Source organism: Myotis myotis, unplaced genomic scaffold, assembly GCF_014108235.1.
Source record: "Myotis myotis isolate mMyoMyo1 unplaced genomic scaffold, mMyoMyo1.p scaffold_m19_p_6, whole genome shotgun sequence".
Classification (NCBI taxonomy): Eukaryota; Metazoa; Chordata; class Mammalia; order Chiroptera; family Vespertilionidae; genus Myotis; species Myotis myotis.
In genome coordinates this window covers 94,513,374-94,538,803 of record NW_023416368.1, presented here as the reverse complement: position 1 = coordinate 94,538,803, position 25,430 = coordinate 94,513,374, and the positions used below count along the sequence as shown (strand labels likewise).

General features: G+C 40.3%; 1 protein-coding gene across 11 annotated transcripts in view; it reads left to right on the top strand.

Moving 5' to 3' along the window:
- HNRNPM (heterogeneous nuclear ribonucleoprotein M) overlaps positions 1-25,430 on the top strand; it is a 47,175-nt gene that overhangs the window by 988 nt on the left and 20,757 nt on the right. For 7 of the 11 annotated variants that reach the window (XM_036315351.1, XM_036315350.1, XM_036315348.1 and 4 more), the window contains exons 2-8: positions 8,873-9,042; positions 18,196-18,248; positions 19,152-19,159; positions 19,245-19,338; positions 21,327-21,518; positions 22,221-22,374; positions 23,693-23,742. In XM_036315351.1, the coding sequence (XP_036171244.1) occupies positions 8,873-9,042; positions 18,196-18,248; positions 19,152-19,159; positions 19,245-19,338; positions 21,327-21,518; positions 22,221-22,374; positions 23,693-23,742 (721 nt within the window). Of the gene's footprint in view, positions 1-8,872; positions 9,043-18,195; positions 18,249-19,151; positions 19,160-19,244; positions 19,339-21,326; positions 21,519-22,220; positions 22,375-23,692; positions 23,743-25,430 lie in introns of those variants that run through there. The other 4 variants (XM_036315345.1, XM_036315349.1, XM_036315347.1 and 1 more) reach the window with 3 other exon arrangements.

Genomic DNA, 25,430 nt, shown 5'->3' with positions numbered 1-25,430 from the left:
TTCCCCCGTGAAACCCACTCATTCTGATGACAGTCACCTGAAAGAAGAGCACTTGGGGGAGGAGAGGGAAAAGCTGGGCGCACATTTGACTTGCCACGCGTTTTTATAAATTGTAACATATACATACATAGTATAGCATTTACAACTTTAACTGTTTGAAGTATGAGGTTCCTTGTCATTAGGTGCATTCAGTGTTATGCAACCATTACTACCATCCATGTCCAGAACTTTTTCAACATCCCAAACTGGAGCCACTAACCAATAAGTTCCCATTCTCCCCAACTCCTTGTTACTTCAGTTAAATTGTGTTAATGAATTTTCCTTCCCCCAAATTTTCAGTGTGCATAACTACAATTTGTGGGGGTTAAAATGAATGTAGTTACAAGCGTTTTATGTTAATGAGCATTTACTAAATACTAGATATGGTAAACTTAGGTGAGGAAAAAAATAACGATGGTTGCTGGTCCTCAGAAATCAAGAGAAAGGCATTTTGGAAATACTCTCAACACTTAATTATTGAAAACTCTGGAAAAGGATTTGTTCATTTTAGACTTTTTTCAACATCTGTAGCGTATCCTAGTTGGATTTCTGAGGGCCATATTTGGAGGCCTTTAAGGTACATTATATCCTGAATATTTTCTTCCAAAGCACTTAATCACAGGGTGGAGTGCTGCTAGAATCAGGCCAGATGAGAAGTTGAATTAGGTGAGAAGTTGAATTAGTTAACAGATTATGTAGCGTTCGGGGTACTTTATTAAATTTCCTATTTTTCACTGTTCATTTTCAAATAGTCTTTTGTGGCTGATTCATTTGACAAACATAACTGGACTATTAAAAATAAAAATTTGCCGAAACCGGTTTGGCTCAGAGCGTCGGCCTGCAGACTGAAAGGTCCCAGGTTCGATTCCAGTCAAGGGCATGTACCTGGGTTTCGGGCACATCCCCAGGGGGTGTGCAGGAGGCAGCTGATCGATGTTTCTCTCTCATTGATGTTTCTAACTCTCTATCTCTCTCCCTTCCTCTCTGTAAGAAATCAATAAAATATATTTTTAAAAAAATAAATAAAAATTTGCTCTGTATTGAATCCTCTGCAGCTGGGCTCTGACCCATGTACCATTTCGGAACAGAAGTGGACAAAAACAAAGCTTCTTCCTGTTAAAAAATAAATAAATAAATAAATGTATATTTAGTTTAGATTATTGGAAAAGTAATGTTTGTGTTAACTGTTTTGCAAGGAAGAAAAAAAATTTTTTTTAACCATTTAGAAAACTCAGGTTTAAGGTAATTGACCGAAAGAGTCTAGGGGAGGCCATCTTGACTTAAACACCCTTTCCACGTACATGACACTACCCTGGTAACCGCTCACTAAATGCAGCCGTTCTAAGATTATTATTTATTTATTTATTTTCAATCCTCACAGGAGGATATTTTTTCCACTGATTTTTAGGAAGAGTGGAGGGGAGGGAGGTGGGGAGAGGGAGAGAGAAACAAATATCAACGTGAGAAGAGACGTGGATTGGTTGCCTCCACCACACACACACACACACTCCTGGTTGCTTCCCTCATGCACCCCAGCAACCTAGGTACAGTACATGTTCTTGACTGGGAATTGAACCTGAGACCCTTTGGTATGGGGGCCTACGCTATAACCACTGAGAAAAACTGGGTAGGGCTGAAGTTTATTATTTAAATAATAACGATTTTAGAAAATATATATTTTTGTTGATTTCAGAGAGGAAGGAAGAGGGGGAGAGAGATAGAAACATCAGTGATGAGATAGAATCATTGATCAGCTGCCTCCTGCATGCCCCACACTGGGGATCGAGCCCGCAACCCCGGGCATATGCACTGACCAGGTATCCAACCATGATCTGGTTCATAGGTTGTGCTCACCCACTGAGCCACGCTGGCCAGGCAAAATAATAATGATTTGAGTGGGGTTTTGTTGTTGTTTTGTGCACTGTACTTTATTTTTTGCACTGTACTTTAAAAGTGTTTCTATACTTGATAAAAAGAATTTTGAGGTATATTATATTCTGAGTTCTGGATTAGAATATTCTTAGTTCTGGGCTGTTTGAATGCCTGCAGCCAGTTTTTTGCTTTCACTTTGGTCTGTGATTTTATTCATGGTTATGCAAGTGATAACAGTCTGCAAACATTAGGTTGCTTGTTTCTTTTCGGGTTCTCAGGTGGGTTCTCTTATTACAGAGTTGAACGCTGAATTATTCCTTCAGTAGTCTGTAAGTACAATGCCTGTGTTTCTTCAGCCATTGCCTTGGTGAGCTTGTTTGAAAGTCTAGTAGGTATATGCAACAGTAGAAGGCTAGGAGTGAATTAGTCCCCTTCCTTGCCCTCAAGAATATTATTGGTAGGAAAATGTATCACTGCCAAAGTCACTATGTGTCAAGTCTTACCTTTTAAACCTTTTATAGATGAATTGAGGCTTAGCAAAGGTGTCATTGGGGTTTAGGCCTCAATAGTAGGACCCTACCTTTTAAGTCACCTGTATTACTGCTCCCTTAAATGTTGCGCTTAATGTTTACCAAGTTGTTATTTTTTGTTAGGCTGTTTGTTGATTCTCACAGCATCCCTGTGAGCTAGGTGGATACAGGTTATGCTAGTAAACAACTAGAGAGGAAAAGAGCTCGAGTTAATGTGAGTGGTTTAGTGGACCTGGATCTAGCTAGAATAGTGTTATGAACTGTGCTCTCCACATCTTAACCATTTGTACGCTGTAAATGTCTATAGATGCAAGCGGCGGACCTTTTTAAATTAGAGTCATGGCAGTTAACTGGTTAAATGCATTAGAGGAGCTCAGGCTTGAAAGGGTTTCTGTGAAGAATCATTTCATATAAGGAATAGTTTTAAAGGGGATGGGGGATGGGGATTTTTTCTCTCTCAGGAGATGTGTTTAGTGTATTAGGGTTGCCATTGCAGACTACACTCTTGATTGAAGAACTCTACAAGTAATAGTATTATTCATGAGAATGCCATGGAGGCATGAGAGGTTAGGGATTCACTGTTTTAAACAGAGCCCTAGCCAGTTTGGCTCAGTGGATGGAACATTGGCCTGTGTACCAAAGGGTCCCGGGTTCGATTCCTGTCAAGGGCACGTATCTTGGTTGCAAGCTCCTCCCCAGCACGGGTTAGGGCTCGTGCAAGAAGGCAACCAGTCGATGTGTTTTCTCTCACATTGATGTTTCTGTCTTTCCCTCTCTCTTCCACTCTCCCTAAAAATCAATTAAAAAATATCCTCAGATGAGGATTAAAACAAAAAACAAACAAAAAATAAACAGAATGTAGCAGTCCTTTGTGGAGTAGGAACTTTTTAAATTGTTTTAGTTGTGATTTTTAAAAATATGCATATTTTTATTGATTTCAAAGAGGAAGGGAGAGGGAGCTAAAAACATCAATGATTAGAGAATCATTGATTGACTGCCTCCTGCAAGCCCCCCACTGGGGATTGAGCCTGCAACCCGTGCATGTGCCCTGACCAGAATCAAACCCAAGACTTCCTGGTTCATAGGTTGATGCTCAATCACTGAGCCACACTACTAGGTTCAGTTGTGATCTTAATGTATAGTATAATCCTAGTGTTGTGGAGCAGTGACATGATAAATTTTCAAAGAATGCAGTCAGTGAAACAATTCCAAAGCATATTAGACAATCTTATTTCAATTAAGATTAATTATGTCTAATATGGAAGGTACTTTCAGATATCTTAGGCTTGTCTTTATCGATGTATTATGAAATAGGTTTATAGAATTTCAGAAAGTTTTGGTTATATTGGTTCTATTTAAAACTTAGGTGGGTGAGTGGGTGCCAGAATCAGGTGGAATCAAAATCATTGACAATTGGGAATTGAGAGCCAGATAGCAAGGAGAATATTGACTGGTAAGACATTTTAGCTGGCCAAGGTAGACCACTTACTATGGCTTCGTAGTAAGTTTCTTTGAAAGATTACAAATTTGTTACTTTATGTAGGAGTTACAATTCAAGTTATTGGGGGTTTAAGTTTGAAATTTAATAACTATGAGAAGAAACTTTAAAAAATAGTGTTGTATAATAGGCCCAATAAACACATATTGGAAACTAGAGGCCCAGTGCACAAAATTCATGCACGGGTAGGGTCCCTAGGGCTGGCCTGCAATCAGGGCCTTCCTTCTGGAAGGCAGCCTGGGCCTTCTTCATTCCTCACCACCCCCTAGTGGTCAGCGCACGTCATAGTGAGCAATCGAACTCCCAGGCTCCCAGTTGAACTCCCCAGGGGACACTTTGCACATTAGCCTTTTATATATATGGAAGATAGATGTACAGTTTGTTGTCAGTATATAAACCCTCACTGAGTCAAGATAACATATCAATAACTACCCGAAATATCAATGATGAGAGAGAATCATTGATTGGCCAGCTGCCTCCTGCATGCCCCCTGCTGGGGATTAAGGCCCAAGCTGGGCATATCCCTTGACCAGGAATCGAACCCTGCTTGACTTCCTGGTTCATGGGTCAGAGAGAGAGAACCATCCATTGGCTGCCTCCTGCACACCCCCTACTGGGGATTGAGCCCGCAATCCGGGTGTGTGCCCTGATTGGAAATCAAGCCAGCAACCCTTTCAGTGCATGGAACAACATCCAACCAACTGAACCACACTGGCCAAGGCTAGTAGTTTATTCTTAGCCCTAATAATGCATGGGCAGAATGTAACCTAGACACTTTACTGCTTTGGCTGTAATTAGTTATTTATACATTTTGTAATTAATAGGTGAGCTGAGCAGTCTGAAAACATGGACTGGCACTACTACAGTCATGGACCCTCCTATGCCAGCATTTTTTTGAAATGCAAATTATAGAATATTTGGGTTTCAAAAGAAACAAGTTATATTAAATATATTTCTATCCACAGACCTTTTGTAGGACCGTGAACTATAGATTGGATGTACATTTTTTTGAATTTATACTAACATTTTCCTCCTCACCTGCCAAGAGTAAGCATTTGGCCCTGGCTGGTTTGGCTCAGGGATAGATAGAGCGTCGTCCTGTGGACTGAAAGGTCCTGGGTTTGATTCTGGTCCGGAGCACATGTCTGGGCTTCGGGCTCAATCCCCAGTGGGTGTACATGCAGGAGGCAGCCGATCAATGATTCTCATCATTGATCTTCCTTCCTTCCTTCCTTCCTTTCGTTTCTTTCTCTCCCTTTCCCTTCCTCTCTGAAATCAATAAATATGTGCACACACACACACATATACATACTAGAGGTCCGGTGCACGAGATTCATGTACTGGAGGCGGGGGTCCCTCAGCCCAGCCTGTGCCCTCTTGCAGTCCAGGAGCCCTCGGGGGATGTCCAGCTGATGGCTTAGGGGAGCAGGCCTAAGCCATTAGTTGGACATCCTTAGCGCTGCCACGGAGGTGGGAGTGGCTCCCGCCTCTGCCACTGCACTCACCATGGCTTCTGCTGAGTGGTGCTCCCCTGTGGGAGGGCACTGGCCACCAGGGGGAAGCTCCTGCGTTGAGTGTCCCCCCCCCCCCCCCCCCGTGGTCAGTGCACATCATAGTGACCAGTCATTACACTGCTTGGCTGATTTGCATATTAGCCTTTTATTATATAGGAGGATATAAAAAGTAAGCAATTGCAGATAATGCTGTTTGGCAGATTTTGGTGCATGACTTTCATGTGAAGTAGACAGGTTCCTTCTAAGATCTGTTTGTGATGTGCAGCCAGCCGGAGAAAGGCCTGTTGTGAGCCTGGGTGGACAGAGTTAAGAGTTCTAGGAATCCCAAGAGCTTGAGTGGCCCTACCTCCCACATCTACCAGCTGGAAGTCTATTTTATGTTGGTATAGTTCAGATCTTTTAGGAAGCTGCTTTCCTTAGTTTTGCTTAGGATGATATCTTCATTGGGTTCCCACTTGGCACCCTTGTGTTTGGATATGAGGGATATAGTTTAAAAAAAAAAACAACTTTCTAATTTTTCCAGATAAGTATGGTAAAAGAAAGTCCTCCATCTACCATCCAGTGTTTGAACACTATTCCTCCCACACACAAGTAAGAATCCTGGAATAAAGATCAGCCCTTTTATTCAGTGAAGGTAGTTTTGTAAATCATCTGTACCATAGTTTTTGGCTTTTTGGTTTTTTTTTCTTCCATTTGTGCCATGGATCACAGAGCCTCTGCTGAATTTGTGGTTTGGGAGTCTCAGGATTCTCACTAGTGGAAAGATCAGGGTTAGTGAAGTAGAAAGTGTAGGACTCAGTGCCTTGAGAAGAACTTCTATGGCTGCCAGCCAGCTTCCCAGTTGTTCCTGGCCAGTGCTTACAGGTGTCTGCCTGTGGCCAAAGGGGATTGAACTGAACAGGAAGTTGAGGGAACAGCCTCCCTTGGCGAGTTCATGGGCGCTGCCCTGGCTGCTCACACACCGGCCTGATGTCCCTAGGCTATGGCCTGTCCAGCCTGATGTCTGGTTCTATGCTTTGTTAAATTTGCATTTCTTATGAAGCTTTTTTTTATTTCCTAATCTAAGCTGAATTTGTATGTATGGAGCTTAGAAATGAAATGTTACAACATGGAGGCACCTAACACACCAAAGTGAAAAGTATTACAGGAAAGGCCATGCCAAAAAAGGCATCCATCCTTTGCAAAAGTTGGGATTGTTTGTGTCTTTAATGTACCAGGGTTGCCCAGACTTTGGTTTTCCTAGCGTCAAAGTAGGGTTGTGTAGAGAATGGTTTCTTTCCCTTAAGATTTTTTTTGTGGTAACAGTATATGTAAGAGTTGCCATTTTAACCATTTTAAGTGTACAATTTAGTGGCATCAAGTACAAGGCTGTACAGCTTTTATCATCCCAAACAGAAACTCTGGCTTGTTTAACTTAGCATGTTTTCAAAGTTCATCTGTTCCAACATGTCTCAGCACTTCATTCCCTTTTGTGGTTGAATAATATTCTATTGGATTTATATACTACATTTTGTTCATTCTGTTCATCTGTTGGTGGACACTTAGGTTTTTTCCACCTTTAAGCTATTATGGCTAATACTGCTAGTGGCGTATAAGTATTTGAGTCTTTGCTTTCAGTTCTTTAGGGTATATACCTAGGAGTGGAATTGCTGGGACATGTAGTGATTATATATATTTAAAAGAGATTTTTGTTTTGTTAACCATCACCTGGGGATATTTTTTCCATTGCTTTTCAGAGAGAATGGAAGGGAGGGAGGGAGGAAAGGCGGGCGGTGGTGGTGGTGGGGGGTGGGGACGAAGATCCATGTGAGAGAGACACATGGACTGGTTGCCTCCCACACACACTTGGAGTGGTGGTGGGGAGTGAACCGGAATGGAAACCCAGGGAGGTGCCCTTGACCAGGAATGGAACTCGAGACCCTTCTGTGCGAGTGCTGATGCTCTATCCACTCAACCACACTGGCCAGGGTGTGATTATATGTTTTTTAACTTTTTGAGTAACTGCCACACTTTTATATAGCAGCTGCACCTTTTTTGTTGTTGTTAATCCTCACCTGAGGCTATTTTTCCATTGATTCTGTTTGTTTTTGTTTAGAGAGTGGAAAGGGTGGGGAGAGACACAGAGAAACATCTATGTGAGAGAGACACACCGATTGGTTGCCTCCTACACATGTCCCAACCAGGGCCCAGGATCAAGCCTGCAGCCAAGGTACATGCTCTTGACTGGAATCAAACCCAGGACTCTGTAGTCTGCAGGCTGACACTCTATCCACTGAGCCAAACCGAATAGTGCAGTGATGGTGAACCTATGACACACGTGTCAGAGGTGACACATGAACTCAATTTTTTGGTTGATTTTTCTTTGTTAAATGGCATTTAAATATATAAAATAAATATCAAAAATATAAGTCTTTGTTTTACTATGGTTGCAAATATCAAAAAATTTCTATATGTGACACAGCACCAGAGTTAAGTTAGGGTTTTTCAAAATGCTGACACGCCGAGCTCAAAAGGTTCGCCATCACTGGACTAGTGTTTACATTCCCACTTAAACAATTAAAAACATACACACACAACCAAAGGCACTTTTATTTGTGAAGCTAAAATTGATTTCTTAATCTCATTCCATGAGATCTTAATCTTTTTTTTTTTTTAAGTTTGGGGGGGTGGGGGTTAGAGGTAGAGGAAGGGAGAAGGGAAAGAAACATTAGTGTGAGAGCAGAACATTGATTGGCTATCTCCTAAAGAGGATTGAACCCACAGCCTGGACATGTACCCAGACCTGGGATCGAACCAGCAACCTTTTGGTGCATGGGACAGTGCCCAACCGTGCCACACTGGCCAGGCCTTGTAAATCTTTCCTTCTCTTTTCATATTTCTGTCTTGGAACTAAAGCACCTCAGGCAGGGAGTTGGCCTCTTACTCCCATTTCTGTTATGCCCCATAGGAGCGTGTGAATGACTAGGAGAATACACTTTTCTTGGGACCAGTTTCTTTTCTTTTTTTTTTCCTTTTAAATACATGTTTTATTGATTTCAGAGAGGAAGGGAGAGGGAGAGAGAGACAGAAACATCAATGATGAGAGAGAACCACTAATCAGCTGCCTCCTGCATGCCCCACACCGGGGATTGAGCCCACAACCGGGAATTGAACTGTTACCTCCTGGTTCATAGGTCAGCACTCAAACCACTGAGCCACGCTGGCTGAGCTGGGACCAGTTTCTTGATAGGTGGGTTTAAGGGGTGCACTACTGCAGCTTTCTGCTCTATGGGACACTTTAGTTTAAATGTCTCATCAAAATTAATATTAGTCTTGTGTTGTATGTAACTTCGTGTGAATTGTAAGCCTGACAAATAAAATACTATCTTTTATATTGTGCTAACATATGGACCCTCTTTTCTTTTTTCTTTTCAATTCAGTGAAGGAGAACGACCTACTCAGAATGAGAAGAGAAAAGAGAAAAACATAAAAAGAGGGGGCAATCGCTTTGAGCCATATGCCAATCCAACCAAAAGATACAGAGCCTTCATTACAAACATACCTTTTGATGTGAAATGGCAGTCACTTAAAGACCTGGTTAAAGAAAAAGGTAATGGTACTGGTGGTTGAGTAGGGTAAGAAGGTTGGTGTGTCATCTTTTCTGTGGCTAATTCCTTGGTTACTTTTTGTCAGTGGAAGCTGTCTGGGTAGAGCATGTGTTCTGTCCAGGCTTGAGAGTTAAGCCCTCCTATCCACCCTACTTTTATTTGTGGTCGTGCACCTGTGTGTCAAATAGGGTGGTTTGATGGTCCCTTGGCCTATAAATGATTTTATTGGCTTAATATGATAATAGGGCTTCATTTAAGCTTGAGGGGAGCCTCTTTGTGGTAAGGACATTTTTTGAATTTTTCATAATAGGTGGGAGAGGTGTTACCTTTTCTTGATCTCTGTCTCTCTTTTTAAGCTTTTAAATTCTTGTGGGAAGGTAGTTTGTTTAAATTTTGTGGATGTTTTTCTGAGATCAAAATTTGGAAGCTGGAACTTGTGCTGTTCAGATTCTAAATTATAAAAACATTAGCTTGCGCTAAAATTGTTAGGCTTTCCCCCCCAGGGGAAAATTCTTAGATTGTCAATTGGAGAGCTCAAAATAAGGCCTGTCCTGTGTAATGCAGAGCGTTCAGGTCACATCAGTCACAGCCCAGGTGTCCAAATTTGGGCTTAGGGCAGGGAAAACAACAGAAGCTCTGCTGCCACCAGGAGGTCCGAGGAGGTCGATTGCCTCCATGGTCCTCTGCCTTATCCCCTGCGCACACCAGGGTGTCCTCTCTTTCCCACACTCTTATTCTGTTTCTTCTGTCTTCCTTTCTTTCCTGATTCCTGACCCTGCTGGTGGCACTCAGGGCTGAAGAGATTGCTCAGCCCTGGTTTAGACAAAACTGTTGGTAGAGAACTATTTGTCTAATGCCTTGAAGTCTCCCCTCACCCCATACCCCCAAGGGAAACTGAGACTCAAATTACTCTTAAATGCAGTTTTTTTGAAGGACTGAAAGGTATTGGGGTGTCTTTTTTTTTTTTGAGTATTCATAATGAAAAGAGATTTGAGCTTGATTTGTCATATGATTAACATTTCAGTGACAGAGATGCCACTTGGATAGGCTATTTTGGTATGTGTATGGTGCTCCCAGCATTGGGTTTTGAAAATATAAATGGCCCACTGCCATCATTGTCCCATCTCTCAATTCGACCATGACATGCCGAAGCACTAGGCATTGGAACTTCTCTGTACAGTTATGTATGCTGTTCCCATGTAGTATTACTCCAGATAATATAGATGGAAAATGTTTTGGTGTGAGATTTGTTTTCCTGCCTTGATCAGCCAAATCATTCCTGCCAATGCTCCTAGGGCAAGAGTGAAGTTTCTTCTTTTTGTCTGAAGGGCGTGTCATGTGGCATCCCAGATGCAGTGTTCTTGGTTTTTGGGACTGCTGCTTCAATACAAGTTTAGAATTTCTGTACGGTAAAGTTGGGTCTCATTCGAATTAGTTTTTGGAATATCCCCAAATTTGTGTTCTTGTGATTTGGTTGAACCACTGAATGGATACTTCCATTGATAATAAGGTATAGTAGTTCCAAGAACCAGGAATGTGGCTTTGAAAATGCAGAATTTTGTAAGAGATTGCAGGCCAAATTATTTTTTCATTTTAAGGAGTGTGTGAACCAGTTTTGGGACATGATGGATAAAGTAGGTGACATTTTTACTGCTTTACCATTCAGTAATTCAGTTTTGGAAGCCTTAAAGCTGGTAGCAGCAGCAGCAGCCATGACGTTTCTGGATGTAGAAGCAGTTCACCTCAATTTCCTATTGAACTGTATTAAGTGTGGAGCCAGCCTGGTGGTTTATTTGGATACTTCCAAACTGGTTCTCATATTCCTCTGGCATACTGCTATGAATGCCCTGGCTCAGCCCTTTCAGTGTATTTTTGGTGGTGTAATTTAGAATTACAGGTGTGCAGTAAATTAGTTATTTTTAACAAACCTTAAATGTTCTTGCTTAGAACTCCCCTGTATAGGTTAAATTACTTTTCTGTTTTGTTAAATTATTAGCCATGTTAGATTGTACATAAAGGATTCATAAGAGAAAGGTAATATTTTTTATGGTAATGCTTATATTCAGTATGTGAACGCTAAAAAAAATTTACTGTTTGCATACATATGACTCCTTAAGAAATGTTCTTATTCTTTTTATTATGAGGTTTTAAAAAAATCTGTATATTTTTAAAATATATTTTTATTGATTCAGAGAGGAAGGGAGAGGGAGAGACAGAAATATCAGTGATGAGAGAGAATCATCAGTCTACCCACTAGGGGTCAAGCCTACAACTTGGGCATGTGCCCTGACTATGATCTTCTGGTTCATAGGTTGATGCTCAACCACTGAACCACACCTGGGCTCAAAATATATTTTTATTTATGTCTTGATATACCAAAAATAAGTTTACTAGGTGTACCAGTTAATAATGGCGGATTTTGTAATCAAAGAAAACAGGATAATTTCAAGAGAAACATCAAAAGTGCTTTATTTAATGTAATGTCCATCGCTAGCTACACATTTCCCCCATCTTTCAGGTAATTTGTGGATACCGTCCCAATAGAACTTTTCTTGTTTTGAGGCAAACCATTCAAAGACCAAATTTTCCACTTTTTCGTATGTTTTGAAGTGTTGCTCAGAAAGTGCGTGTGCCATTGATCGGAACAAATGGTAATCTCAAGGAGAAAGGTCTGCTGAATACGGCGGGTGGGTTAATACTTCCCAGGCAAGATCTTTTAACGTGTCTTTAACTGGTTTTGAAGTGTGTGATGGTGCGTTATCATGAAGCAAAATTACTTTGCCATGTCTTCTGGCACATTTTAGTCGTTTCACAATCAAAGCATGGTTCAAATTGATTATTTGTTGTCGGTAGCGATCAGTATTAATGGTTTCACCTGGTTTTAGAAGCTCATAATACACCACACCTTCCTGATCCCACCAAACGCAGAGCATTGTCTTCTTCCTGAATTTGGCCTTGCAGTCAATGCTAATAGTTGACCTGGATCAACCCATGATTTTGTGCGTTTGGGATTCTCAAAATAAATCCACTTTTCTTTTATTTATTTTTTTCAAATATATTTTATTGATTTTTTACAGAGAGGAAGGGAAAGGGATAGAGAGTTAGAAACATCAATGAGAGAGAAACATCGATCAGCTGCCTCCTGCACACGCCCTACTGGGGATATGTCCGCAACCAAGGTACATGCCCTTGACTGGAATCGAACCTGGGACCCTTGAGTCCGCAGGCTGATGCTCCATCCACTGAGCCAAACCGGTTAGGGCAATAAATCCACTTTTCATCATCAGTCACAATTTGATGCAAAAAAGACTTTCTTTTGTGCCATTGAAGTAACATTTTACTGATGACTTTTTGGTTTCCCATTTGTCTTCCATTCAGTTGATGTGGCACCCATTTTCCTTCCTTGAAAATCTTTCCCATTGCTTGTAATGATCGGAAATTGTTTGCTGAGCAATGTTTAATCTTTCTGCAAGTTGTTTTTGAGTTTGACATGCATCTTCATCCAATAATGCTTGTAACTGTTGGTCTTCAAACTTTTTCGGTTAACCTGGACATTGTCTTTCACATCGAAATCATCACTTTTAAAGCGTTTAAACCAGTGTTCACAAGTATCTTGAGATGCAGCATGTTCACCATAAGCTTCCGGAAGTATATGATAACTTTTTCTTCAAAATAAAGTAATGAATTAAAACGTCCCACAAATGCTCCTTTTTTGGCACGAAATTCAACATTTTTAAGCATAAAAATAACTCTGATGTTAACACCTTCAGCAAATTTGACATACAAAGTTTTGAAGCTTGATCACTACAACAAAATAGCATACATATCAAATCGCATATATATCAACAAATGTGTAACTCCATCTATTGAAAAAAATCCGCATTATTAGCTGGTACACCTAGTAAATAGTTATTTGAAATCTGAAATATTTATGTGAAATCTGTTGCAAATATGTTTTAAGGTTTTTGAAGACTTATTGCACAGGGGGGAAAATATGCAGATAGAGACACATGCTAAAAGCATTAGTCTCAAAATAATCTCTACTATGGGCAAAACAGAGATTTGGGCTGTCATAACCCAATCACTCTATCAGTCTGCATTTTAAGATTCTGTCCCTGATGAAATTGTCCTGTTTCAGAAAACTAGTGGAATAATTTGTCCTCAAGATCTGAATAATGTTATATCATTGCAGCACCGTCTAATTGCCACCTCTCAGAATTAAGGTAGCAGCTCTGAGATGGCAGGACAGAAATTTTCTAAGCCTTATCATTAATCATGCCTGAGACTGCCTCACGCACTGCTCCCTAATTCCCTGTCTTTCCCCTTCGACATCAGGGTATTTTATAGTACTCGTCTTGAATTTTAGCATTGATCAGCATTCTGGAAGATCCTACTAATAATTCATGTATTATGTGAACTGGCCACTTTCCCCCAGGCTTTTCCAAACCCTTTGTGGGATCACAAAGCTTGTTTGGTGCCCAGCTTTTTTTGGTGGCACTATCATGAAATCAGCATTGCTGATTTTTTGCTCACTCCCACAATATCAGTTAAAGACATGAATTAAAGCGTTTCACAGTCCTTAGAATTGAATGCCCTCTTTCCCTGAGCTTTCCCCTTCCTATATATGGGACACAAGAAAGGTTTCTATTGTCCTTCCTTTTGACTGTGCTTATTTTTTTTTTATGGAGATATTGCATGGGGGAAAAAATGGCAGCTCTGAAGACCAAATTGTTACTGGATTAAAAAATATTTTTTTGAGAGCCAGTGTAATATGAAATTTGGAGATTGCCAAACCAAGTTTGAGAGTGACGTATGGTCTCAACAGCTGTCTAATTAGGATACACATTTTAAAGTGTCCATAAGGATTGGGCAAAGAAGTACGATTTCTGTGAGCAAAAGATGATCTTGGATATTTTAAACTTAAACAGTGTTGTGCTACATTACTGGGAAGTCCTGTGTAGATGAAGAAAGCTTGGCATGGGGCTGCTTGTTCTCCTGGCCTAACCTGGGAGCCAGAAGAAAGCTTGGCATGGGGCTGCTTGTTCTCCTGGCCTAACCTGGGAGCCAGCAGGACTGAGCTGCAACAGCAGTTAAGCACAGAGCAGTGTGAGGAAGAAAAGGACGGTCAGTGATGTAGTTTACTCTGAATCAATCCCAAAGTTAGCATCAGTCAGTCTAACTTGTGTAAGCAAAGATTTTGTTAAGCACTTAATCCTTCTATTTTTATTTAATGCATCACCTCAAGTAAATTTTAAATTCCAGCTAACACAAAACAAAGGCCCAGAGCGCATGTGTAGTCCAGTAGAAGATCTCCAGTGGCTCTTGGAGATAATCCCCATGGGGGCTCTTGGACAACTTACGAAGAATGGGCTCAATCAGTTTCTAACTTGTCTATAAATTAAGTAATCACTGTGTAGAATACTTATTTTGCCATTTATAAGAGAAACAAGCTATATATATAAACAACCTATATATATGCCTATATATATTAAACAAGCTTTTCAAATTCAAAATATGTAATCTATGCACCCTTCCATTAGAGTGTCTACCTTATTATGAGGTGAAAATGTTTGATAACATGCCCTGGTCCCCTTCCCCCTTTTAAATTAGAGGCCTTTTCACATATGAATTCTCTTTAGTGACTTGGACCTCTGTACTACTCTATTTTTTTTATTTTTGTCCATTTCAGACTTGAGCAGTAAATGAAAACACAGAAACAAATACTCTTTGTGGTAAAAATGCATTCAGAAGTGTTAAGTCAGAGTAGCTCCAAGGACTGCCTAAATTTTGGGTTGTTCATCTCTTTAACCTCCTGGTGCCTTTTATTCTTGAGGATATATATATATATATATATATATATATATATATATATATATAAATAGAGAGAGAGAGAGAGAGAGAGTCACTTTTTATTTTTCTCTTTTTGAGATGCATTTTAAAGTAAAGGTAGGTGATAACATTTGGCATTATTAGGCTTTTCAGAGTCATAGTTTTTTCCTGCAGATATTTTTATATTTAAGCTGCAATAGAACTTGTCTTAGCAGTCTCCTCTTGGCATTTCATCCATGTTCAACGCGGGGGACGGGGAGCAACAGTAATTTTCATTAATACCTGTGAATTCCATTTTTGTGGCACTGTTGCCAAGGCCAATTTGTGAACTCTGCCTTCACTCCTGGTTGATTGGTTCTTTTATTTATTTCGTTGAATATGGCCAGATTGCTTCAAAGTTTTGTTGATAGTAGTACTGACTACTAAACAGGTCTTGCTTTATTATTATCTTCCTATAGGGAAGTATAAATTAGCAACTGTTGCAGAGCCTGTGAGAAGCTCTGTAGCAGTTGCTAATTGATGCTCCTTGGGAACAGCACTGCTCATGCTAGAGCCACAGTGACTGCCTCACTTATGACTAAACTGAGAGGAGTGAGGGTTAGTATAATGTAAGTGGGGGGGGGGGGGGCGTTTTAAGCAATTTTTTTTAAGCAAAGGATTGAAGGTTGCGTGTGTTTCATCACTAGAATGTTAAGGGTGAAAAGTCCTAATTTCTAAACATGGCTTTTGTTAAAATGGTTATGACCATGGAGAAAAGTTTGGTTTTGGGACTTGCTTGGTTTCTAGGTTGCAATGACATCTTTTTGATAAAGTGTCTTTATGGGCACAGACTAGAAACCGTCCAAATGCAACAGTATTTGACTTTTGACAACAGTTACAGTTATCCTTGAGTTAGATATTGTGATTCTTTTATTTATTTTTAAGGTTATTAGGCAGTAGTCACAGTCATAGCTCTTAGCAAATAAACTTGGATTCTCTATTCATTGGCTTGACACTACTAGGCTTTTTAAAATATATATATATTTTATTGATTTTTTTACAAAGAGGAAGGGAGAGTGATAGTTAGAAACATCAATGAGAGGGAAACATCTATCAGCTGCCTCCTGCACACGCCCTACTGGGGATGTGCCTGCAACCAAGGTACATGCCCTTGATCAGAATCGAACCTGGGACCCTTCAGTCCGCAGGCCGACGCTCTATCCACTGAGCCAAACCACTTAGGGCAACTACAACCATTTAAGTCAGTGGTTCTCAACCTTCCTAATGCCGCGACCCTTTAATACAGTTTCATGTTGTGGTGTCCCCCAATTTCATTGTTACAAATTGAACATAATTAAAGCATAGTGATTAATCACAAAAACATTATGTAATTATATATGTGTTTTCTGATGGTCTTAGGAGACCCCTGTGAAAGGGTCGTTTGACCCCCAAAGGGGTCGCGACCCACAGGTTGAGAACCGCTGATTTAAGTGGAGACAAAGGCTGTTGGTGCTCAAATGGCTGCTGCTATTGAAATAAGTGGCTCTTAACATGGCTTCAGGAATGGCCACAACTTTTTTGGAATTGCTTTACTTTTGTATGGTTGAAATAAAGACAGTTTGTATTACTGTCCCTTGTCTATGGTCATTTTTCATTTTGCCCCTCAGGAGTACATACTCCACACGTTAAATTTACTAGTCGCTCCTATTTCCTTCATCTCTGCACTGATTCTCCTTTCTGTTTTGTGTAAAGTCCTGGTTTGGTAAACATTTCAGGAAAGGACAAGGAAGGCAAGGCTGTAGACTTAACCTTTGAACACTTGGCTTTCCTGCTTTCAATGCCATGCAAATATATTACTAATAAATATGCCTTTCAAATTGTTAATTAAAAAAAATAATTTTATTTTACATTTAAATATCTCCTAGCAATATTTTAAAATCCAATAATAATTTTAATATTTTTTGAGCAAAGGAGGTAGAATAGGCAGGGCTTGTTGAGGCCATTAAGAGGGTTATTTTTACTCTTGTAGTGCTAAACCAAACTTGAAAACTGAGTTGGAGAAGGCTTTACCATTATAAAAATAATACTTTAAAAAATAGCCTGTTTAGAGATTTTCTCCAAATTAACGCTTTTAAGTTTCTGTTTGCCATCTTCAAGTTCAGCAGCCATTTTAATGGTTGACTTGATGGGTTTTAACATCTGGGCATGGTGGTCATGAATTGGCAATCCAAACCTTTAGGAAAATCTGCAGAATCTTTTGAAATGCTTTGTTTTTCCCCCTTTGTGTAGATTAGAAGCACGTGAGTCTGTTTAATTGTTTAGTTACAAACTAAGTTTGTGGGGGGGGGTTTTGTTTTTGTTTTAATTTCAAAGAGGAAGAGGGAAAGAGAGAGAAACATCAATGATGAGAGAGAATCATTGATCAGCTGCCTCCTGCATACCCCACACTGGGGATTGAGCCGGCAACCGGGGAATATGCCCTGACTAGGAATTGAACTGTGACCTCCGGTTCCATAGGGCACGCTCAACCACTGAGCCATGCCGGCCAGGCCAAACTGAGATCTAAATTTGTATTTAATCTGTATTCTTTATTGAGGAAGTTGAGAAGGCAGCAATAATAAAGCCTGGCTTAATTCACTGAGGAGAATCCAGGTGCTGCTCTGGTTTTGTGATTGAATATTCAAACATCCTACTTCTGACAGTTGTTGGGCCCACTGCTTTGTGCAGGACCAGTTGTAGAATTGGTGGGGTGTAGAGCAAAATGAAAATGCAGGTCCCCCCTTGTTTAAAAATTAGGAATTTCAAGACCACAACAACAATATTAAACCAAGCACGTGACTGTCCTGAGCACAGGGCCCCCTGGATTATGCAGGTTGCTTACCCATGTAGCACGCAACACCGTGTAACCCTTTGAGCATATACACATTCTTGATATAGCATTTGAGCTCAGCCTAGTAGTGGCATTGCACTTTGTGTGCTGTTTACTTGCTTTCACCAGTAAGAGTGTATGTGTAAAACTTCTTCCCTTACCCAGAAAGTGAATCATGTGGGCTTCTTTCCTATAGATTTGGATTGCCTTTAGTCATGAATGAGAGATCCAGCCAGAGAAACTGATATGGAAATCTGTTTGTGGTGGGAGGAACATCAAGGACATTGTTAATGAGTTTCACCTACCTTTACTGCACACCTGTAATGCCTAGTTCTGTGGTTTAGAGAATATGGAGTGTTTCTGGGCTTTCTTATAAGGCAGAGGCTCCATACAAGGTTGCTGATGATTGTTCTAAATTCCCATTGTTTTCTTGGCTTTTCTCCCTTGGTTTATGTGTCGTCTGGAAACTGATTTGTAGTTGGTGAGGTAACATACGTGGAGCTCTTAATGGACGCTGAAGGAAAGTCAAGGGTAAGTGTCTGAGAGAATTTCTTCTGTGGATTTACTACATGAAAAATGTAACTGTATGGTGGCGTGGAATCGAATGAAATCAGGAAGGCAGTGAGTGCTCATGTTATAGTAGCCATGTTTGATTTTGCCAAACATTTGAGTGGGGTGGGAAGGGATTTTGCAAACGGGAGTCCTGCTTTTCCAAATGGCTGGCCAAAGAGCTTTTTGGTATTCTGTTTGGATGCCCAATTTTGATAACTGGGGACCAATTGTAGCATTGTCTCTTTGTTAACAGAGGAATTGGCTGTGTGTGAATTATGCATGGAATTTTAGTGGTGGTATATTAATGTAAAACGTGCGTTCTTGTCTAGAAAATGTTACTCTTGGTTGTTTGCTGAATTTGAAAGTTGTGTGAACCAAAGATTCCGAAAAGATTGCCTTTTTGCCAGTAAATTGTAAAACAAATATTTAAAATCTGAACGTTTAAAATTGGCCTCGTTTAAAGAGAAAATAAACTATTTTCTGTTGTGCAATAGAATGGCTTAGAATAATCAAAAGGATGAGCTCAGTTAATGAAAGGGATGGATTTAGGAGGAGTATGGTAAGGAGTTGATTGAGGGAAGCAGATCTAAAGTTTGTGTGATTTCTTGGAGAACCTGAATTTAGGTCTGCTTATTATAACTTCAGCAACTCTAGTGCAATGCTGGTAATGTGCAGGAAAAGGAGATAATAAGGAGCCCAGCTTTTAATAAGGAATGCTAAGCAAGACACTTCTGTCAGCTTCCTCTTAGAAGGGTTAATTAAAAACAACAACCTAACTTTGTTACATAAATCATTTTTATAACTGTCATTGATATTTAATATTTTTTTCTTTTCTTTTCCCCTTTCCTTGCTCTTCTGATTGGTCTGTGGCTTCTTCCAAAGGGATGTGCGTAAGTATTGTCTAGTTACTTATTGGCAATTGAGCCTTCTAAGTTGCAGGACTGGTTTCACTCATTTCCTTTTGACTCTTCTTAGCGTTGTTGAATTCAAGATGGAAGAGAGCATGAAAAAAGCTGCTGAAGTTCTAAACAAGCATAGTCTGAGTGGAAGACCACTGAAAGTCAAAGAAGTAAGTGCTTAAAACACTGGATATCGTTTGTGATTGTCAAGTTGTCACACTATTAGGAGTTAGGAAAAGACAAAAATAGTCCTGGGCTATGTTTTATGGAGCAGGCTAACCTTTGTTGTTTTTCTTTAATATATTTTTGTTGATTTCAGAGAGGAAGGGAAAGGGAGAGAGAGATAAAAACATCAGTGATGAGAATCATTCATCAACTGCCTCCTGCAAGCCCCCCCTGGGGATCAAGCAGGCAGCCTGAGCATGTGCCCTTGACTGGAATGGAACCTGAGACCCTTTAGTCCGCAGGCCGAAGCTCTATCCACTGAACCAAACCAGCTAGGGCCAACCTGTTTTGTTTTTTTATTTCAGAGAGGAAGGGGGAGAGAGAAAAACATCAATGATGGGAGAGAATCATTGGTTGCCTCCTGCACGCCCCCTACTGGGGATTGAGCCCGCAACCTGGGCATGTGCCCCCGACTGGAATCGAACCTGGGACCCTTCAGTCTGCAGGCCAATGCTCTATCCACTGAGCAAAACCGGCTAGGGCCAACCTGTGTTTTTAATGAAAAGGGTCAGTCACAGGCTTCAGTAGTCACTTCTGTAAGAACTTTGAATTAGTGGCTGAGTACATCCTGAGTGACTGCTGCCTGTCTTCTAACATCTATGATCTTAGACCAGTCTGCCATGTGTTCTCAGAGGCATTCAAACTGAGCCTGTGGTTTTCTATTGTTTTTAAAGGATTCTATACCTGTAGTTTTACCCAGTTTGATCCCTATTCTTGGCCTCCTTTTTTCTTTATATATATATATATATATATTTTTTTATTATTATTATTATTTTTTTATTTTTTTTTATTGATTTTTTACAGAGAGGAAGGGAGAGAGATAGTCAGAAACATTGATGAGAGAGAAACATCAATCAGCTGCCTCATGCACACCTCCTACTGGGGATGTGCTCGCATCCAAGGTACATGCCCTTGACTGGAATCAAACCTGGGACCTTTCAGTCCGCAGGCCGATGCTCTATCCACTGAGCCAAACCGGTTTCAGCTTTTTTTCTTTTTTAAATTGAGTTTGTCATGACTCAAATCCTCTTTCATATCTAATCCAAATCAAATACCTTCTCTCCCTTGAGGAATAGGGTTTTTTAGATTTTATTTTTATTAATTCGGTCCCTCGGCTTTCTTTTTCAATCCTTACTTGAGGATATGTTTTATTGATTTTTACTTAGATGGGGAGAGAGTAAGAGAGAGAGAGATGAGAAACATTGATGTGAGAGAGAAACATTGATGGGTTGCCTCACAAGCTCTCCAACTGGAGAATGACCCTCCACCTTTTGGTGTACAGGATGATGCTCCAACCACACTGGCCAGGGCCCTCCTTGACTTTTTTTTTATCTGTTCTTCTTGGAGGAAGATCAGTATATTCAGAGCTCAGGGAGGAAATTGTGGTAAGGTTTAAGTTCTCTTGTGTGTTGGAGGTGATACAGAAAAAGGCAGAGTTCAAGAATAGTGTCAATACCAGAGCTTTAAAGACCTGTCCAGACTTTACACAGGAGTCAGATGCCTGAATAATGTGAAAGATGGTGATCTAGAGGGGTGTTTTCAAACTTTTGGAAAATGCACTGATGGGGTTAGCAGGAATTATAAAATCCCATTGAATCAGTAAGTGTCAGCTATACCAAGCATTGGGAAGATCTGGGAGTTCTAGATTATGTCAGCTAATTGGGTCACCTCCCTCCCCCTTTATTTTATTTTATTATTTACTTAGTTTAGTTGAGAGCTAAATTTTACATCCTTTCTTTCTTCCTTGTTCCTTTGGCTGGGATTCTTCCTGGCCTGGTGATTTAGTTCATTTGAATTTCTTGTTAAAAATTTTGAGAAATGCTTTCCAAATTACCTCTCAATTTCTGAAATTTTGGGGATATCGCTTACAGTGCGAGCATGCGTTTAATTGCCAATGGGTCAGTTAAATGTAACACTTCTGTGCTCGTTTTAGGATCCTGATGGTGAACATGCCAGGAGAGCAATGCAAAAGGTGATGGCTACGACTGGTGGGATGGGTATGGGACCAGGTGGCCCAGGAATGATTAATATCCCACCCAGTATCCTAAATAATCCTAACATCCCAAATGAGATTATCCATGCATTACAGGCTGGAAGACTTGGAAGCACAGTATTTGTAGCAAATGTAAGTAAATGAAACAGTGTTTGAAGTAGAAAAAAAAATCAGAATTTTATGAAACAGTCTTACCAATGTGTTATAAAAGTAGGTTTGATGTTTGAGAAGAAAAACTTATGAGAGGGTTACGTTATATTCTTGATTTATGTTAAAGAAATCAGCCTTGGGGTTAGGCTTTGTTCCCTAATGACCACCGCAGTCATAAGTTACAGGTTTGACTGAGGTCCCATGGGGTTGGTGGTTACTGTTATTTATTACAAAAGTCGTGGCTGAGTCTGCATTCTTGGTGGGTTTAGTTAGGTGCAGGGTGAAAAAGTTTCTGAGCAGAGATTATGTACTGACACTCCCTCTTGTGTCTGGGATAAATGGTAATGCCTTTGTCATTTGCAAAGGGAAATATTTTTTACAAAAGAAAGTGGGGAGGGGAGGGTAATGATACATTCTGGGGAGCCTTTTTTTTAAAGTTTAAAAAAAGCATTACTTTGAAATGTATGAGGTGATTTTAAGCTGTTCTTCAGAGAAGAGACAGTAAATGGCAGTTAAGGCCAGACTTTATAATCCTATTTGGGAAATTTTACTGCAGTTCATAAGTTTTTGTGATATGTTTTTCTAATGCTTGTCTCCAACCAAAGCATGTTGAATGCATGTAATACAAATGATGTTTTTCTTAAGATGTCTACATTGAGATTTTCTTCCCCCTTCCTTGATTAGCTGGATTATAAAGTTGGCTGGAAGAAACTGAAGGAAGTTTTTAGTATGGCTGGTGTGGTGGTCCGGGCAGACATTCTTGAGGATAAAGATGGAAAAAGTCGTGGAATAGGCACTGTTACTTTTGAACAGTCCATTGAAGCTGTGCAAGCTATATGTATCCTTTTATTGGAATTCAGCTCTTGGAGAACAGTTTGTCTAAATGTTATGTTAGTTATAGAGGCTTGTGTGGGGAAATGGTTAACTTTGCATATTTCTGTTTCCTGAGTGACTAGAGGGAATGTATTTCTGTGGAATTGGAAAAGTTCTCTGTAATGGAATTGATCTAATCCTGTGTAGATAAAAGGCTGGTTAGAAAGTAGGCACATTCTCATAAGTGGTCTTTTCCAATGATTTCTTTTTAGAGGAGTCTGGTTTGAAATGGGAAGCCCAATGAATGTGCCACTGGAGAAAAATTCGGTTATTTCTTTTTTAAAAAAATATATTTTATTGATTTTTTTACAGAGAGGAGGGGGGAGGGATAGAGAGTTAGAAACATCGATGAGAGAGAAACATCGATCAGCTGCCTCCTGCACACTCCCCACTGGGGATGTGCCCGCAACCAAGATACATGCCCTTGACGGGAATCAAACCTGGGAGCCTTCAGTCTGCAGGCCGATGCTCTAGCCACCGAGCCAAATCGGTCAGGGCGGGTTATTTCTTTTCTTTCTTTCTTTTTAATATATTTTACTGATTTTTTTACATCGATGAGAGAGAAACATCGATCAGCTGCCTCCTGCACATCTCCTACTAGGGATATGCCTGCAACCAAGGTACATGCCCTTGACCGGAATCGAACCCGGGACCTTTCAGTCCACAGGCTGATGCTCTATCCACTGAGCCAACCCGGTTTCGGCCGGTTATTTCTTATATAAGCCTTTGCAGGGCCCTATTTCCAGTGGATTGACATCATTCTGTAAGAAGCATTTCTCTCTCTCACCATAGGCTCTTACCCTAGAGTTACATTTTTGTAGCCACGATGGAGACTACCACACAGGAACACAGTCACTAAATGCAGGCAAGACTGTCACAGTATTTTGCCCAGAAAACATGGTACTTCTAAAATGTTAGGATACTTGGCTCATTGGACGCGTACGGAAAACTGATGCCAGTGCTTAAGAGGATGGTTTGGTGAGAAGTGTAAAGTTGTATGAATGAAGCTCTGCACTTAGAGCTTCTACACTATCTCATAAGTGCATAACTCTTACGTTGCAAGCTGAGGTTTACTTATTTCCCCCTTGAATGAGCTTTATTTATTGTTCCTTTTATGCTGACTTGAGAACCAGATACAGTTACTTGAAAGTGCAATGAGGAATCAAAATTGCTCTTCATTACTAGAGGGACTGGTAGCATTTGGATTATTTTTCTCTTATCTGTTTCTTTCCTGCCGTGCATGTTTTTAGAATTGTAAGAAATTGCCTTAATTTTAATAACAGCTATGTTCAATGGACAACTGCTATTTGATAGACCAATGCACGTGAAAATGGTAAGTTAATAGGTTCTCCAAAATACACTCAAGTGTAGCAAAAACATAGAATTATTAATAGTGCACGCACAGCCATTATTTATGATCAGTCTAAGTCAGTGATTTTCAACTGGTGTGCGACAATAATTTTTAAAACATGCAATACCTATTTATTTTTATTGAATTTATTGGGGTGATATTTGTTAATAAAATTATATAAATTTCAGGTGTATAATAATAGAATATATCTAAAACCTGACTATATAGTCAGGGGCACTGACCTCTTCCCTTAGTTATTTTTAAATTTATCTTTATTGTTGAAAGCATTACAGATTTTGTTCCCCCATTGACCCCCTCTATTCTGCACCAGTCCGTCAGTCCTCCCTCTCATACCCCCACCCCCACCCCACCAAAGCCTACCACACTATTTTTTCTGTGTCCATGGGTTATGCATATATGCATATAAGTTCTTTGGTTAATTTCTTCCTGTCCTCCCCCACCCTCTTTCAACAAACCTCTTCCTTTAGATTGTCAAATAAAAAAAATGACAGCCAACACAACAGTATCTCTTCGATGTGAATGAATCAAAAGTGTACCCTTTTTTTGTCAGATGGGTGAAAAATAAATTTTTTGGCATGCCGCAGAATTTTAGTAATTATTTTATGTGCCATGAAATGAAAAAGGTTGAAAATCGCTGGTTTAAGTTAAAATAGTGAGCACATTTATGACAGAAATAACCTTTGCTCATGCAGCTCATCCTGTCCTAACCTATACTAGAGGCCCGGTACACAACATTCATGCACTGGGGGAAGGAGTCCCTCAGTCCGGCCTGTGCCTCTTGTAGTCCGGGACCTCTCGAGGGATGTCTGCCTGCCAGCTTAGACCCACTCCCCACAGATATCCCCCAAGGGGTCCTTAGCTGCCAGTCACAAGCCCGGCTTCTGGCTGAGCCTCTGCCCCCGGTGGTCAGTGTGCATCATAGCGACCGGTCATTCTGCCGTTTGGTCAATTTGCATATTAGCCTTTTATTATATAGGACAGTAAAAAAGCCCAGCGACTGAACGACAGGTCGACCAGGTGTTATGACGTGAACTGACCACCAGGGGGCAGATGCTCAGCGCAGGAGCTGCCCCCTGGTGGTCAGTGCGCTCCCACAGTGGGAGCATCGCTCTGCTGACCTGGATGAGCAGCACTCCTCACAGGCCACTCCCCCCACCAGTGCACACATGCTGTGCATGGGGCCTCTAGTTTCAGATATATTATTATTTGCATAGTTGGCTAATTGACAGGGTCAGGAGGTCAGTTGAGTATCCTGCTTGAGCAAGTGATCAATTTTAAGGAATAATTATGTACCCTGGGTTTTCAGTTCTCAGTATGTTTTGTATTATATCTGTTGTGAACCTAATTAAGTCTTCGGTCAGACAGCCTTTAAAGTTTTGTTGAAGTGCTTCAATTAGCCTTGCTATGGCTGTGCCAAAGACAATGGTTAATACAAGCATGATTAGAACATGGTGAGGGCAAGGTAGTTAGCACTCACATTCAGGAAGAAAATAAAAGGAATTGTAAAGGAGTTTGTTTTTTTAATTGTTCAGTTTTAAAAAAAAAAAGATAATTGCTAAGCGGGGGGAACATCTGTAAGACTCAACAATAAAGATTTTTAAAATTTCTATACAAGCCAAAAAAAAATTGATTCATGTGTTTCAAAAGCA